The sequence below is a fragment of the Salminus brasiliensis genome, chromosome 5 (genome assembly GCF_030463535.1).
Source record: "Salminus brasiliensis chromosome 5, fSalBra1.hap2, whole genome shotgun sequence".
In the NCBI taxonomy this organism is placed as follows: Eukaryota; Metazoa; Chordata; class Actinopteri; order Characiformes; family Bryconidae; genus Salminus; species Salminus brasiliensis.
This window is the reverse complement of record NC_132882.1, coordinates 29,528,603-29,546,160: the sequence shown is the minus strand read 5'-3', so window position 1 is coordinate 29,546,160 and position 17,558 is coordinate 29,528,603. Positions and strand designations below refer to the sequence as shown.

At 41.1% G+C, this 17,558-nt stretch overlaps 1 protein-coding gene across 1 annotated transcript in view; it reads left to right on the top strand.

Annotated features, from left to right (window-relative positions):
* The window catches only part of LOC140556326 (transmembrane protein 65-like), a 72,441-nt gene that overhangs the window by 28,588 nt on the left and 26,295 nt on the right, over nucleotides 1-17,558 (top strand). The window contains exons 4-6 of the mRNA XM_072680095.1: nucleotides 337-404; nucleotides 1,618-1,672; nucleotides 12,891-12,933. Of these exons, the coding sequence (XP_072536196.1) occupies nucleotides 337-404; nucleotides 1,618-1,672; nucleotides 12,891-12,933 (166 nt within the window). The remainder of the gene's footprint in view (nucleotides 1-336; nucleotides 405-1,617; nucleotides 1,673-12,890; nucleotides 12,934-17,558) is intronic.

Here is a 17,558-nt window from a genome sequence, read left to right as displayed (position 1 = left end):
AGAACATTCTCAAACTCCCAAACAACAGCTAACAGACGCATGTGCTGACCAACATCACACTAGGAGTGATGTCGGGAGGAAGTGCTTCTGGCGTCTTAGTGGCTTCTTAAATGTGATCTCCAAATTAAAATAATGAATTAAGATAAGAAATATACTTTTCCAGCAGTTACCTTCATTGTTGAAGCCAGTTGTTCAATGAAGATATAAGCTTTTAAAATTGTTGAAGCCTTGATAGTCACGCTGGAAAGCATAGTTGTCTGGTGTTATATTGTTTTCACAGCAGTTATTGAAGACCACCAATTTTGTCTGTTTTCCTTGATCTCTTTTCTCTTCCAGTGCTGCTCCACAATGCTATCCCTTTCGTTGGCTTTGGCTTCCTGGACAATGCCATCATGATTGTTGCGGTAAGTTCCATTTATTATGAAAATGAAAAAGTGACATTCTAGCCAGTTACCCGCTCGTGGGTTGAAAATTTGGATTTCTGAGAGAACACTTTCTGAGCTGCTTATGGCTGTCAAATTAAATGACACTTTCATTCTTAAGCTCCTGAAAAGGCCTCAGTCAGATAGTGATAAGAGGTTCAGGCAGGCCAAGCTGAGTCCAGTTGGTGGTCCCATGAGTTTTCCTCAGGTCAGATAAAGCCCTTTTTCAGGGCGCATATTGTCACTGCTAGTCACTGATATCAGTCTTCATTCTGCGTAGCTCTTTAAGCTCATTTATGCACAAGCCTCATTCATTGTGATTCAGTAGACAGTGCTTCTGGTCACACTTGAACTATTCGGGTTTTATTACGAGCACTTCAGCTGCACTCATCAAAGCAGTTATAGTGGAGCAACAGCCAGCTTCAGATCATGGTCAATTCAGGATATTTTAGTAGTGTCCTGTTACACTATACGTCTACTGGAATCCTTGTAAAGGTGCCGGAATTTTACTCACTTTATTTGAAATCAGTGTTTTAGGTAATGTGTAAACATTGTTAAAGTTTTAAGATGCAGTATGGTTTGTATATCATCACTGTCACACAAAAACAATCTAAATTTTTACTCTTTATTCATTTTTGACATTTTTTAACTGGCACTTGTTCTTTACGTCATATCAGAATTTGATCCTGAATTGACCAGTAGAAATGCATCAAAATTACTTCCATTAATTTTATTTCCTTCTCTTTTAACGTTACCAGAGATTTTCAGATACAAGGTTTTTGATTGACAGTGACAGATGATAGAGAAATGTGCTTCAAAAAACAGCCAGTTTAAGCTGTAAACCAACGAATTTATGTGTATCCACCCATTCAGTCTACAGCAGTTTAGCTCCGCACATTCTCATTAATGATATAAATAGTGTTTCAGCCCCGGGGTACTTTTTGAATTAGCCACAATACGGAGCAGCCAGTGCAAACAGCGCTCATTTACATATATCAGTCTGAAATGCACATTAACAAAAGCAGCTTGTTTCATTACAAGATGGAAGAGAAAACGAGTTTGTAAAAAAGAAATTAGGACTTTATTGCCATGCAAAACCAAACAAACATAAGTAGATATCAGGGGGGAAATAAAATGCCAGAAAAAAACTAAACAAATGAATAAATAAACTAATCACAGGTTTCTTTGTCCACAGGGCACACAGATCGAGCTGTCCATAGGAGTGATCTTAGGCATCTCAACCATGGCAGGTACAGTAAAGAGCTTATTTATTCTTCATGTTGGAGTTCACTGAACCAGTTCAAAGTTTGGACACACCTGATTGAATGTGTGTTTCATAGTCCTAAAAGACTGTTTCATTCCATTCGTTAAATGGTTTTCTGGTAAGTTAATGCCATGTATGAGTTTATTTCCAAAAGGAGTATTTTTCTTAATAGCCCCATAACAGCAGTTTTCAGCAGCCGTCACATTCTCATCGCACATGGAACGTCTTCAGGCCTGACACTGAACTTATTGTCATGTTCATGAAAACAGTATGAGATGACCTAGGTTTTGCCATAAGGTTAGTAGTACGAGCTCAAAGTGGGACAAGAACACATTCCCCACACCACTACACCACCTTTACCAGCCTGGACAGTTTACACAAGGCAGGGTGGGTCCATGTATTCTTGCTGTTAGGACCAAATTCTGATTCCACCATCTGTGTGTCTCAGTAGAAACTGAGCTTCATCAGACCAGGCTACGTTTCTCCAGTCAACCCCTCTCAACAACAACCTTTTCTTTATTAGACCAGAGTTCTCAGTGAACGCTAGAGACTGTTGTGCTGAAAATCCCAGGAGATCAGGAGTCCCTTATTCTGATGGTTGGTGAGAACATTGCCTCTCATGCATTACACAGCTTCCACACGATTGGCTGATGAAATAATTGCATGAAAGAGTAGATGTTTAGTTGTTTCTAATTAGGTGCTCAGCAATTGCATATGGTTATACACTTTTGGCACTTGCAATAACTGTGAAATGAAACCACAAATATGAGCTGCTTCTTCCGAGTTTTCCTGCTTTACAGCAGACATACAGGGAGAGGTCTGTAATAGGAGGAGGGGTAGAATAAGAGAGGAGCCAGACAGTTGTGTGGAAGCAGAATATGTGGTGAAATTGCTCTCCCGTGTGACATGCTCTGAAAAATCTGAGGTTATTGATTTTCCTTTTTATGGCTCTAGGTTTGGCCCCAGTGTTTCTCAGCTTAGGGCATAAGACATGTCAGGCTCCCTCACAGCAAGCCGTTCCAAATAACACAGTGCTGTTAAAGGCCCAGTTTGGTCAAGTCAAGTCAAGTCAAATTTATTTGTATAGCGCTTTTTACAACTGTTGTCGTCACAAAGCAGCTTTACATAATTAGTACTTAATAAAGAACAGAGACAGAGAAGAAAGAAGGAATAACATGAAGCGTCAAAGACCCCCGTGAGCAAGCCAACGGCGACAGTGGCAAGGAATCTGAAAGAAAATATCTGGAAGAAAAAATCTGATTTACACAGTTTTCCCCTTATCCCAAATGTAGTTGATTGGTCAAGACATGTCTGCCATTTTTTTCAGTTGGTAGCCTGTATATTTCCTCTGCCTCCCTTGATGGCCGTAAAACAGCAAACACCCAAATAACTGTCTCTGTGTTCTAGTACTGTCACCTCGAACTGTTAACCTAGCACTCAAGTACCTGCGCCCATCCCTTGTCAGAACCCACATACGGCTAGGGCTGTGTGCTGGCAAGAACCTGGTGATGCGATACGCATATTGAGACATTGCGTTACTGTTAGCATGACGATACAAAACAAAAAATCTAATTTGAGAAAAATCATCATCATATGCATAAAATCTGAGTAAAATCAGAACAGTGGGATCTGAACACGTATAACGCTGTCATCTAGTGATCAAGGTTCAAACACAACACAAAATGAACCTACCAGAAAATCTACATGTGATCTATTCATTAAAAATTAGTACTGTGATTCTGAGAATTGATACAGTATTGCAAAACAGAAAATCAGGATACTCTGATATATCAGTATTTCCTACACTCCTACAAACAACTCATAGCTTCTGTTACTGGTCAAGAAACCCAACCAGACCCCAAACGTGTCTTTGCTGTTCGACTACATTTGGGGTAAAAACTGTACATACATTTTTTCTGAGCTATTCCTTTTAATGCTGACATTTGTGTGAAACCATTCCAAATAAACACCTTACAACACACACATACACACTAGTCTCATCCCATTTCAGCAGGTGGCTGTACACTGCTGTGTGAGTGGATTGGTTCAATTTGGTCTTGTTTGTGAGCTGTAATGGAGCGCGGGATGGGTATGTTTTGGAGGTAGGACGATGTGCCTCTTGCTCTCAGCCACGCTGCCAGTCACTGTTCAAACCAGGGAGTTTATACAGTCTGCATGTAGCTCTGTGATTTGTCATCTATGCACTGAACTATGACACCTAAGCTGAATGCTGACTGGCATACAGCGATGTGGTAAGAAAGTAGGGCTGCGAACATTAACTGTTTATTAGAAAGAGGCATTGCAAACCTTTTGTTATGGACAGTTTTTGCTGCTTACAATTGACAATTGAATTGTACTGGGGGTCTGATTTGCTGGAATTGGTAGGAACTAGCGAACCCTGAGGAAATATTCACTGAATTTTACAAGTGTATTGAAATAAAATACATTATACACATTATACATTATACACATTATAACAAAAACCTTTACTGGATGTAAAGTTTCTTTACCACCTTACAGTTCATCACACTTACACATCTCTCAAACATGCTTCTTTTTAGAGCGTAAGCTTAGCTGAAAGAACCTTCCGGAGGGTTCAGCTAAGCTTTTGCATGCCAATGCTATATGTAATTACAATTAGGAACGATTGCATTGGCAGTAAGAACCACAGACGTCACATACATAAAATGTGAGTGCTCTGCAACATCCTGCTCAGGGTTCATTTATGTATTTGCAGATGTACTAAGTAGTGAGTATTACTGTTCTAATTCCCTCCATTATCTGATCAATTTTGCCCAGTCTTCCAAAATAGAAACAGCAGACCTGTACGCCTACCATCATCTCTATGCACGAAAATGCACAAGCTCTGAAGCTCTGAATTGTGATTAAGCAAGCGGGCAGCCAGGCCAAGCATCTAGCTTCTCGTTTCACAAGGAGGCCAGTGCTTATGGATTCAGCACAGTAGCTCCAAAAGGGCAGGAGGCAGCTGTGTGCATTCAGGAGTGAATAAGGACACATAAGCAGATAAGAGTATTGTACGGAGGGCACACACTACCAAATAATAAAATGCCCACATTACCTGTAGAGAGCGGCCTGTAATATAACATATGAACCTATTAACACCAGGCCTAATGGGAGGTTTGGGCTAGAGGGGTGTAAAGGCCCCCATTAGTGAGCTGTGGAGCAGTGGAACTGTGTTCTCTGGAATGATGGTGCTCCATCCAGCAGTGGAAAACCTTCTTCCCTGGACAGTTGGAGATGAGGTGGGTTAGTGATGATCCACTATCCTGATCTGACTCACTTTCTTGTTGCTCAGTGAAATCAAATCCTCACAGCAATGTTCCAAAACCTAGTGGAAAGCTTTCTTCCCTGGACAGTAGAGGCAGTAGTTACTCCAGCAAAAGCAGAATAAGCTCTTTTTTTAATGCCCATGATTTTGGAAGATTTCCCTTTTGTCAATACAGTGTATTTGCTGTATTTGTTGTCCTGCAAAAGAGCAGAATGATTGCAGATGCTGGGCTAAAGAAGCTGAGGCCTTCCTGGCAACTTAAAAGTATTAGAAATTTCGGCATACAGCGTGCATACACTTTCAGGGTTTAAGTTCACTGAGGTGAGGAGGAAGATAAAGGGGGAAAGGGGTGCGGGTAAGGTGACAATGGCAATGTTATCAGGGGAAAGGGTGGGGTAGGCATTAATTGAATTAATATATCAAAATGGCACTGGCTAGAACTTCACAAAAAGAGAGAATAGGAGACTTAATAGTCAGGAGAAAATGAAATTTTCTTTGTTGGTTTTGGAGTGTATTTAAACAAAAAATTTAAAGCCTTTAAGCATAAGCCTTTGGATAGCAATGTGCATGCATTGAATTAGGTGTGCACAGATTCTTTGTACTGTTAATATTTGCCAACAATAATTGCAATCTGTGATGAGTAATGTACAACACTGGAAAGTAAACTTCATTAGGAACGCCTGTATTCGAGCGAGAGGAAAAACGGCACCTGCCACATATGTGCTAGCCAGCAGTCGTCTTCTATAAAAGCAAATTCATGCAGTTTTGGTTATTTTGGCTCCCACAGTTAATCACAGCTGGCACACATCTTGTTTGAATACATAATTCATCAAAAACCTGGAGCACCCAGATCATGAGCTACACTCCACCAAAGCACAGCCAGATTCTAGTGGAGTACTAATTGTTTAATCTGCACTGTAAGACATTGCTGTAAATGTACCGCATGTACTCCATCGCTTGAATACAGCACTGCTGTGAAACTGGTCCATTCTGGGAGATGCAAATCAGATTTTACAGTAATTAGCTGTTATTTGCAGAGCATGCTGGGAAAGTGGTAGGGATGTTGTGGAGTCTTGTGTGTGTGTGTGTTTTGTGTTATAGTTAGTTTGTCTCCCAGTGTGGCATTGAAACACACAGTGTTACTGTCAGCTTTACAGCCTTAAAGATCAGCAGAAGAGCATGGAACTGTTATAATATCTTAAATAGTCGAGCTTAAACAGTTTGATGCTGTTCCAGTTAACAGCACAGTCACACTGTTGACTTTAAAAAGCTATAAATAGCTGAAAATCTTTAGCGTGTACCACCAGGTGAAAATGTGCGGTATGTGGTAATTCTACTGCCAGTAGTGTACCATAATTCGCCCAATTCTATCAGCTCCACTGACAATATTGGAGCACGTCGTAGTTCTATCATTACAGACTGTAGTCCTTCTCTTTCTCAGCAGACTTTGTTAGCCCCCTTTCACCCTGTTCTTCAATGGTCAGGACCCCACAGGTCCACCACAGAGCAGCTACTATTTGGGTAGTGGGTCATTCTGACACAGTGACACTGACGTGGACACAGCAGTGCTGCTGGAGTTTTTAAACACTGTGTCCACTCACTGTCCTCTCTTTTAGACACTCCTACCTACCTAGTTGCTCCACCCTGTAGATGTAAAGTCAGAGACAGGCTCATCTGTTGCTGCTCAGTTTGTGTTGGTCATCCTCAGTCCTCAGTCCTTCGTCAGTGCTCAGAGGACGCTGCCCACAGGATACTGTTGGCTGGATATTCCTGGTTGGTGGACTATCCTCAGTACAGCAGTGACACTGAGGTGTTTAAACACTCCAGCAGCACTGCTGTGTCTGATCTGCTCATACCAGCGCAACGCACACTACTAACACACCTTTTACCATGTCACTACATGCTCTGTAGTGGTCCTGTGGGGTCCTGACCACTGAAGAACAGGGTGAAAGCAAATGTATGCAGAGAAACAGATGGACTGCAGTCTAGTCTCTAATTATAGAACTACACAGTGCTCCTATGTGGTCAGTGGAGCTGATATAATGGGCTGAGGTCATTCCATACCAGGGGTGGTCAAAACATCTGAAAATGACTTGTGTATAACTATAGTACTATTCTGTTAATAGGAATCACAGTAGTGTCCCTGTATAGCTATAGTGAATAGGTGGTTCCTATGCTTCCAGGGGTTTACTGTAAAATGTACAGGCAAATAATACAATACAAATAATAGCTATAAAATCATTCTGATGGTACAACAGTTCAGTTGGTAATAGGGAGAATGTTACCATTCCAGGTAACTTTGAGGGGGCTGTACATTTGGAATCAGTTTGATTTCAGATGAATGGATAAAATGAAAAGTATGCCAGTCTAGGAATAAAAAAAGTAGGTGTAAAGTGTAGAATGATGATCAGATAGATCATCATTAATTAATTGATATTAAAACAAATATCTAGAGTACCTCTTATATGAAACAAGATGGCACGAATGGGAATTATCCCTGAATGGCAGCCACAGGGCCAACTCCAAAGTGCATTAGCGAGTCTCTTTATCTCTCACACTGCCGCGTGCATCCATTCCCAATAGCGGTGCGCTGTCTGTGATAAGTAATCTGAAAAAGCAGCTTAATTTGTGTTGGTTTTGTCACGTTATCTGAGATGGTGGTAGTGTGCAGGCAGGAGACCAAACAAAAACAAACACAACCGCTTAGCTGCGTAACTCCTACAACGCATTCCATCTGTCAGGCAGCTTTAGTGTAGGATGCTGTTTCTCTATTTGGAGCCTTCAGAGTTTCTCCATGGCTTGTAGTAGGAGAGGAAGCTGAGGTTTGTCATCTCTGGCGGTTTTGTCGCGTGTGAGATGCTTTCCAGACTGCAGAGCAGTTCAGGAGAAAGCTCAAACGACGCCCCTCTGCAGAGCTATTTCAGGCTGCTAGTAAGGCCAGGAGGCTTTGCCAAAGCTGACAGCAGAATGCTCACAGAGCCAAATCAATGCAGTGTGTATGTGTGTATGTTATTTCAGAGAGAATGGATGCAGGTGGTATGAATCTGCTTTGGAGGACATCAGATATGATGGATTTTCTTAGACTAAAAGATTCTTCTCAGTATGAAGCTTTAGTGCAGGTTGTAGTGCCTTGCAGAAGACCAGGTTTTGGGGGGAACAATTCAAGCAGAATTGGAAACAAAGCAGGCTTTACTTTTCTCATTTCACAAAGCCTGGGTGCTCTCCATCACTGGCGTTCTTTTCAAGCAGGTCTTTAACTGTATTGTAGTTAAATGGCAGATCCAGGACGAGAATATGAGACTCTGAAGTTTATCAGATCTGGCTTGGCAGGGAGAGTTTTTTGATGAATGGATGTTTTTATTCACTGTGGAAAAAGGTGAAAACGGAGAGTCAGAATTAGTCAAACCAGCTGCCAATTTAGCTTCATCTAGTTTTGCAGTCTCATGGATGTAGCATTTGACTTTTTATGCAGCTTTGACATTGTGGAGTGTGTGTCAAACATATTTCCCAAAAGCTTTTGCTCTTTTTTTGTCTCTCGTGCTCAGGACCCCACAGGACCACCACAGAGCAGGTATTTTTTGGGTGGTAGGTCATTCTCATCACTGCAGTGACACTGATGTGAACACAGCAGTGCTGCTGGAGTTTTTAAACACTGTGTCCACTCACTGAAACTCACTTTTAGTCACTACCTAGTTGCTCCCCCTTGTAGATGCAAAGTCAGAGACAGAGGCTCATCTGTTGCTGCTCAGTTTGTGTTGGTCATCCTCTAGTCCTTCATCAGCGCTCACAGGACGTTGCCCACAGGACGCTCCTGGCTTGATACTTCTGGTTGGGGGACTATTCTCAGTCCAGCAGTGACACTGAGGTGTTTAAACACTCCAGCAGCACTGCTGTGCCAAAAGCTTTTGCTCTTTTTTTGTCTCCCGTGCTCTGTTTCTTTTCAAATGTGTTTTGTGTTTGAATGCCAAAGTTGGAGCACCCTTGGTCAAATAACAGGTTATTCATTTTTAGATCGAGAAGTATTAAACACAGCCTCTGAAGTTCTAGCCACACATTTTCTATGATATGTAGGTCAGGGGACTGTGAGAACATTAGCAGAAGTTTAAGGTCACCCATGGTGGTTTTGAGGAAGCCACCTTCTGTTCAGCGTTAGCTTTTTAACAGACAATTTGACATGTGCAGAAGTCCGTTCTTCCCTCCAACTGTGCAGTATTTCCACTGCCACTGGCAGTGGCATTTGCACTATTTCCACTGCCACTGGCATTTGTCAAAACTGAACCGTCATAGTGTAATGAGATGAAGCAGCCTCGCTTGGTTCCGTTATAGATCAGAATTTGACTGCTTGCCCATCTGATCCGAGCTCCTTATCACTTTAGTGAATCAGAGAAAGACGCATGCTTGTTCCCAGTGCTCAACCTCTGCTGAGAATCCCTCTGAAAATCTATTTGACAGAGACTGAAGCTCTTCTGTTAGTGCCCATTTTGTGTTAGCCATCTTGTAGTTCTTCATCAGTGGTCAGTGTCTAACCACAGAGCTGCTGGATGTTTCTGTGTGGTGGACCACTCTTGACCTGAAGGTGACCTGACACTGAAGTGCACCACACATTTCATTCTAGTACCATGACAGTGTCACTGTTGACCTGAGAACAGTTTGCCAACCAAATAATATCAGGTCAGCACAGGCCCTGTGATCAAGCCTGACAAAGAAAGAATGGGGTAGAGGGAGGGCTGACAAATGATGTATGCAGCAGATGTCCTACAGTGTGTAATTGTACACCTGTACGGCGGACGGTAGGTAGAGCTCATAAAGGGACCGCTGAGTGAGCGTATAACATATAATCTAGTAGGTGTTTCTAGTGGATGAGTAGGTGAACGTACACCCACAGTACACAGCAGTGGTCATTGATTCAGCCGGGCCTGAAGGGCTGGTCATCCCGTTAACCTGGTTTTATTAGAAATCCATCACGTGTTAACCAGTCAAGTGACTCACAGTTCCAGCATCCAACAGCCCTTCTCCCTGCGACTGGTTTCATCCGCTGGCATTCAGTGTGTCATCACCCCTAAATTGCCCCCAAAGGCGTTGTGTTACTGTGACATTTGATCAATGCCTGCTGACTGATTGTTTAGATCAGTACCCAGAATTCTCTACACTGGGGCTATTATTCACCCTGCCATGCCCTGTGGAAGACGTCCATAACCAGACTGAGGCTGTTATAAAGATGAATGGGAGTCTGAAATGCACATCTTCTTTTCTTTATCAGAAATGTTTTTTTATCAGGAATATTGGAGGGGTGATGCTGTTTATCCTCTAAGCTTCAAACTCACACATTATCTTACACTACGCTTTATGACTTTATAACTATTAAAGATCAGCACACTTCAAACTCCACATCAAACATTCATCCAAGTCAAGTAATGATTAAAAATAATTAATGAAAATAAGATAAAAATAAGCTGCTGCACATTTTATGCACAATGTCTGTCTATTTCATGAATTTAATCATTAAAAAAATAAACGCGAATTAATTAAAATGCTCTAAAATAAGCAAATCCATAATTAAGTTTATGTCTTGTAGAGGATTTTTTAAACTATCCTCACTTAGAATATCAACAATATAAGCCCTTTGAGCAGAGCTTTCCAAACTTTTGACTATGACTGTATACTGTATTTAACATTTACATTTAAGGCATTTAGCAGATGCTCTTATCCAGAGCGACTTACAAAAGTGTTTTGCTATTTACCCAAGAATAACCTCAGCTAGTTTGAATAGACTAACATTCAAAGATACCTCTAAGTTTAGACACTACTAAACACAAGTCAGTAAGGTGGACACTCTGCTATTCGCCCAAGTATTCTCTGAAGAGGTGGGTCTTCAGTCTGCGTTTGAAGACAGCGAGCGACTCTGCTGTTCGGACACCAAGGGGAAGCTCGTTCCACCACTTTGGTGCAGGACAGAATAAAGCCTGGACGCTTGTCTTCCGTGGATTTTCCGTACTTGAAGCTTGAAGGGCTCTTGGTGCGGATCGGCTTTTGACCATTGCGGGGCTGGTCCGTTCTTGGCTCTGTAGGCCAAGCTCTGAAGCAGCTACAGGAAGCCAGTGAAGTGAACGCAGCAGTGGAGTGACATGGCTGAATTTAGGAGCATTGAAGACGACCCGTGCCACTGAATTCTGGATAAGTTGCCAGCCAGAAGAGAGTTTGTCCTACTATTGTCTGCCATTTAATCCCATGTTTATATATACATACTTTTATATCTGTATTCAATAACTGGCACAACAGAATGAGAACTGAATAAGACTAAGCTAACAGGACCACCTTTAGACTTGGATCTTGCAGGACCCTCAACTTGTCTACTGCAGTTCACAGGTTTCCAACCCAGGCCGCTCTGCACGTTTTAGTGTTTTTCCCTAGTGACACACCCACTTCATCTCATGTAGGGCTTGTTGGGAGCAGTCTGGGCCCACTGGTGTAGTTCTAAGGTGAAACGCCCTCTTAGTGTTTTACAAAGAAATTGCAGTAGGGTCTCCCAACCAGTGTTAACCCACCGAGCCCACCTTTTGGCTTTTCACCTCGGGCTTTGTCTATTGTGGTTTGTACTGGTTTTGACTGGTTTCACTCTCTAGGTGTCCCTCGGCTAGTGTTCTTGCTGATGTTTTGGTTTGTACTGGTTTTGACTGGTTTCACTCTCTAGGTGTCCCTCGGCTAGTGTTCTTGCTGATGTTTTGGTTTGTACTGGTTTTGACTGGTTTCACTCTCTAGGTGTCCCTCGGCTAGTGTTCTTGCTGATGTTTTGGTTATGTTTCTCACTGATCTTGACCTTTGCCAATATGATGACTATGTTTACTCTTTTTGCCCTTAATATAGAAGCCCCATATTATTTTACCATCAGTGTCTGACTGTAATCTGTAATGTTGAAAAGACTATTTTTGCATTTTATGATCTGGAATTTCAATTTTATCACAAGTGTAATGTAATGCTGGTTTATTTTATGGAGCTAATAATTTGTTATATTTAGGGTTGCATGAGACCTCTTGCATGAGGTCTGTCCTGATAATTACATTTGCTGACCTCAGCAGTATCGCACGAACAATGACCAATACATCAATAACAGTGTCTTCAGACCCACAGAGTGGACTGCAGCTGGTGAATGCTTGTAACTTGAGGCTAATAGCTTTGACAGGCAGTACAAAAAATCTTATGTTTAAAAAGACTTTTAATTAGATTAATTTGAAAATGCATTGCTCTAAAAAAGAGTGTGATTGCATTATTATGCTGTTATATCAGTTGAAAAAAATAGGTTACATATCATTTATTACAATTGCTTCTGGGACAATCGTCGACAAAAATTATTACAGGTCTGGTTACATAAACACTAATCAGCCATAACATTAAAACCACTGATAAATGAAGTGAAAAACACTGATCATCTCTTTTTCCGTGGCATCTGTCAAGGGGTGGGATATACATAATAGGCTAACACTCATTTCTTGAAGCTTATCCACTTTGACAAGGGTCATGGCTGTGATGGTAGATGACTGGGCCAGAGCATAGATCAGACCCCACCTCGCGACATACAGAAACGAAAGGATCTGCTGCTAATGCCATGGTGCCAAATACCACAGGACACATTCAGAGATCTTGTAGAGTCCATGCCTATGCATGTCAGAGCTGTTTTGGGGGCTTGAGAGGGACCTATAAAATATTAAGCTGGTTAGTTTTAATATTATGGCAGATTGGTGTATGCGGCAGACGTGTGTTTGGGACTGGGAAGGGACAAACAGTTCTGAATACATCTGTTCTATGTGCTGCAATCAGTGAAGCCTATATAAGTACTTAATTTGATCATCATTTGACACATCATTTGTTCTATCCTCATTTATTTCTCCTTCTTATCTCTGTCTGTCTCTCTCTGCAGCTGCCGCTCTGGGTAACCTGGTATCAGACTTGGCTGGACTTGGGTAAGAGCCTTTCTTAAACCGAACGTTTTGACCAAAGCTTTTGAGCTTTTGCTGCCAGAAGCGATTACTTTCACAGTCAGTTACAACTGCGATGGCGGGTCTTGCACATGTCTTAACACACCGAAAAGAAGAGCAGATGTCAGGTCAGCTTCGTCTTTAGGTCTGTTGTTCTGTAAGAGATGAGGATGAGGATGGCATTGAAATGAAAAGGGACAAGAAAATGTACAGTCAGAATAATCACAAATACAGGTTCGAGTAAACATGTCTTAGTGGCTCTGGCATACTAATAATTGTGATTGAAGAAGGTGCTGTTATTGTCATTATGCATTTACACTACAACAAAATACTGCTCTTCACATATCCCAGCTTGGAAAGCTGAGGGCCCCCTGCAGAAAAGAGGATTAAGAGTCTTGCTCCAGGGCCCAACAGTGTAGGTGGGCGCAGGTATCAAACTTACCACCCTGTGATCAATAACCCAGCACTTTAATCACTGAACCACCATCGCACATACAAGTCTGTATTCTGTATGTAAAAACTAAGAGCATCTAAGAAAATGCTCTAAGAGCATTCTACAGTTTCTATGAAATACCACCGCTGGCCAAAGGCTAGACTTGCTTGTCGTCCTGTGATTGTTCTTTTTTCTGTGGTTGTTCAAAACGGCTTTGCATTCATTGCATTCATAGATAAGAGATTTCGACAAGCGAGACATGCAGAGTAGATAATGAGCTGCCATGGGAGCTGCTCTGTCTAGAGCGGAATTGCTCAAAGTGTGGCCCATGAGGATGTTTGATTTGGTTCAACAGAAAGTGCCCCTAACCCTACCCCCTAACCCCACCCCATCATCCAGTAAAATAACATTTTTATAAAATGATTATGTTATAAAATTCCATGGCAAAATATAGTCAGGTGTAAAGTTAGACCACAGTATCATTGCATTCGGCTGAGGGGCAGTATCTCTATGTCATCTCAATCTGATGTAATTCTGACTAGTCATATTACCATAGTGACGTAGCTTTAATGTAATTCTGACTAGTCATATTTCCAGGGTGATGTATCTTTAATGTAGTTCTGAATTACACCATGATGGATTGACATTATATTTACTCTCTCTTGTCTCTAATAACATTTGCATTAGGAAAAGCTCCAGTTACAGATATCTACAGTTACTTTACTAGTAGAAGCTGCAGTTCCATACATCTAGAATGTCCTACTAATGAAAAGTCCAGGTCCACATATCCGTCAGTTAATTCTGACTAGTACAGATGCTAATTCAAGATATCTCTAATGAAGTTTTGATTAGAAGTAATGTGCATTTAGGATATGTGCAGTTTTACATCTCAGTAATATTATCTTAGATATCTATGATATCTACAGGGTTTTGAAAATTGAGTTTTTACTAGTAGAAATGTAAGTAGGCATAAGAGAGAGTGAAATTCCATTTCTTTCGTTGATCAGTTGTCGAATCTTCAGAGAAACTCAGTTTACTGCCTCTGTTCTACCCTACTAGCTCCTCGCCGCCTCCTCACTTTTGTTATCAAGCCTCTAACATGCATTTTTCAAATGCGCTGAGAGGGCAAGAGACCTGCTGACACTGAGGGTGGTTAAAAGGGAAAGAGAATCTTGCAGTTCCAGTGAAAACTGAATACATACAAACTGAATGTATCTATTTAAATGTGTGGGTTTTTTTTATCTTAGGCTTAAATGCTAAAACCTTCTCATTGCTCCAAGGTCCAGTTCTGACATGTGTGTCGGATATAGGTGCTTTTGACTGATGACTGATTAGCATGGGCATTCTGGGAGGTCTGTGCGTAGTCTTGCAGCCCCATACACAGAGGGGTACAACACATTCTGAGACTTTACTGAGATATATCATTCTGAGGTCTGTGCCACAAAAGCCTTCATATCCCAGATGGGATAGCCGTATTTTCCCTGTACAGGAGTCTCGAGTGCCCAAAACCTGGTTGCCGATTTGTCTTAGTGGACCACTGTCAGTAGGCACTCTGCAGTGGTTTCCAGCAGCACCCACACCCCACACCCCACTCTGACTCGGTTGTAGGTCCATAATGAATTGGCTCTTCTCAAAATGGCTTAGTTCTTCGTGCCTATCTATTTCTCCCAGATCCACCTCATCAACTAGCACAACTGATTGCCCAGTTACTGTCTTTACAATCTTTATTGAATCAGTTTTGAATAATAAAAATAACTACAATATTGTTTCTCTATTATTCATGCTGGATTTATATGTTAGGCACAATTTATACACAACATGTTAACTAAATGTTTGAACTAAATTATTGACTGATTTATACTTTCATCCTGATTTTTGCATAAAATATTTAGGTCTAATAATTAGTTAAGTCTAATTTTCAGTTTTTGTGTGTGCTCTAAAAAACCAAGTGCATTGAATATCTGTTTTCTGTAGCATATGTCATTTTAGTCATTTAAAACTACATTTAATTATGTCCCAATGTTCAGTCCACTCTCTGTTACCTCTAATATACAACTGCACAAGATCTGCAAACAGTTTTTTCTAATAAAAAACATTGTGACGTCACTTCCTCTGCCAGAAAACATATCCAAGACAGTAGGGCTGTACCCGACTCAGAATTTGCTCAGTTGCATTTAAGTTTGTTAGGATTTTCTTTCAAATGTCCAAAATGGCTCCATACTTTAGAGCTTTTCTGAAAAATTGGTAGCCTAATTTATCTTCCCCTCTGCCTCAGCGTCTCGGCTTCAGTTTGTCTTAACAGTAAACCACCAGCACATGATAAAATATATTTATAATCATTATTTAAGTTTCATTATGTATAATTCTAAATTACAATGTAGTCCTTGTGCATTTTTGTAAGCTTTTGTCTGTAAAAAAATAAAATAAAAATAGAGGCCTACAGGTCTCCAACTTTTTATTTGGCTTGTCGACTTTCAGGCGGCAGCCCTTGAAGGAAGTGAGTTATGTCAAACTTCTAACCTCATTATTTTGTAAGACTGATCTTAATTATTGATCAAATACTTTATTGTGATATAAAATTTTTAATAATATGTGTTTTCAATATATCATATTTCACATAATATTTTCAATCTGTTGAAAATCCATAGTTTTTTTTATCTAGTTTAGGGTTAGCAAAGTGGTGGATAATGGTTTAAATGGTTTAAGCAGATTATCAATATTAGAGTTGACTGAGTCAGATTTTCCATACTTGAAATGTACCCTGCACTTCTAGAATGGGCCATATATCCCAGACCTTGGCATGGCTCGCTGTTTGCAGATAATCAACATTTAATATATAATGTGTTTATGCCTATAAATAAAGTTTTTGTTTTGTTGGCTAATTGCACCCATTAATATAAGTTATTATATTGTGTTGATGTCTTCAGCATTACTCTAAAATTGTGAAAACTTTGACCGGCACTGTATATCAATACAGAGCAGAAAACACCCTGCCTTTTACGCCAGGAGCAGTTTGCTGGAAAGGTGCTTTAAATCAATGGTGTTTTTGATGTGTGAGGTCCTACGTTGAAGACTGGGGACCTGCACATCTGCACATGATTTGGCCTGACAATTGCTCAATATCATGCCCCAGTAATCTTCTATCCGCGATGTTTCACTCTCTCCTCCCTCTCCAGTTCCGTCTGTCTCTCCCAGCTATCTAATATGTGTGTCATTTAGGCAGTGAATCATCATAAAGCAAACTCCCAGCCTGCTCAGCAGCACTCCCCACTTACATATAAAATACCACCTAACCGCTCACTTTCCTTCAGCATTTGAGCTGCAAAGCTGACCGTGTGCTTTAGGCTGCGTTAAGATAACCCCGAATGACCTTTCTCTTCTGTTAGTGCTTATTTCCTCTCTCTCTCCCTCCCTCACCCATTCGCTCAGTCCCTCAGGAAGGTGCTCACCCACGTTTGCCGCTTAATCACCCATATTGGCTCACTTGGTGGGGGAGAGTAACTCCTGCCGTACAGACAGTGGCGTTCTCCAGAGACCTCGGAAAGGATCTGACAGACACACCCTTTGTGCAGTGTTCCTACCGCTGTGCCACACAGGAGCTCCTCTGGGATCCCTGTGTGTCACTGAACACAAGCGAATGCAGAGCAGCTCTAAACAGTCACAATTAAAATTCACACAGCAGGGCCTGTCTCAGTACCTATCCTGTGGCTCAATGCAATCAAATCCTCACTAATGTGTTCAATATCACCCCTCAAGTGAATAATATATCCACAGTATTCTTAAGGCCTACAGTATTTACAATAGATTCCCATACAACTATATAGAAAGACATGCTGTACCACTCCCTGATACATCATGGATGTTTTATACTATATGGACAAAAATATTTGGACACCTGGCCATTCATTCTTTCTTTCGAAATGAAGGGAATTCAAGAGTTCTTCCATCTTTGGAGTAACTGTCTCTATTGTTGAGGGAAGGCTTTCTGCTACATTTTAGAACATTGCTGTAAAGATTTGATTGCATTCAGCGACAAGAGCGGTAGTAAAGTCAGGATGTTGGATGATAACCAGCCCTCCTCATCCCCAACTTTCCAACTCATTCCAAAATGATTTGATGGAACGCCATCATTCCTGAGAACACAGGACAGTACACTGCTCCAGAACGGTGCCAGTAG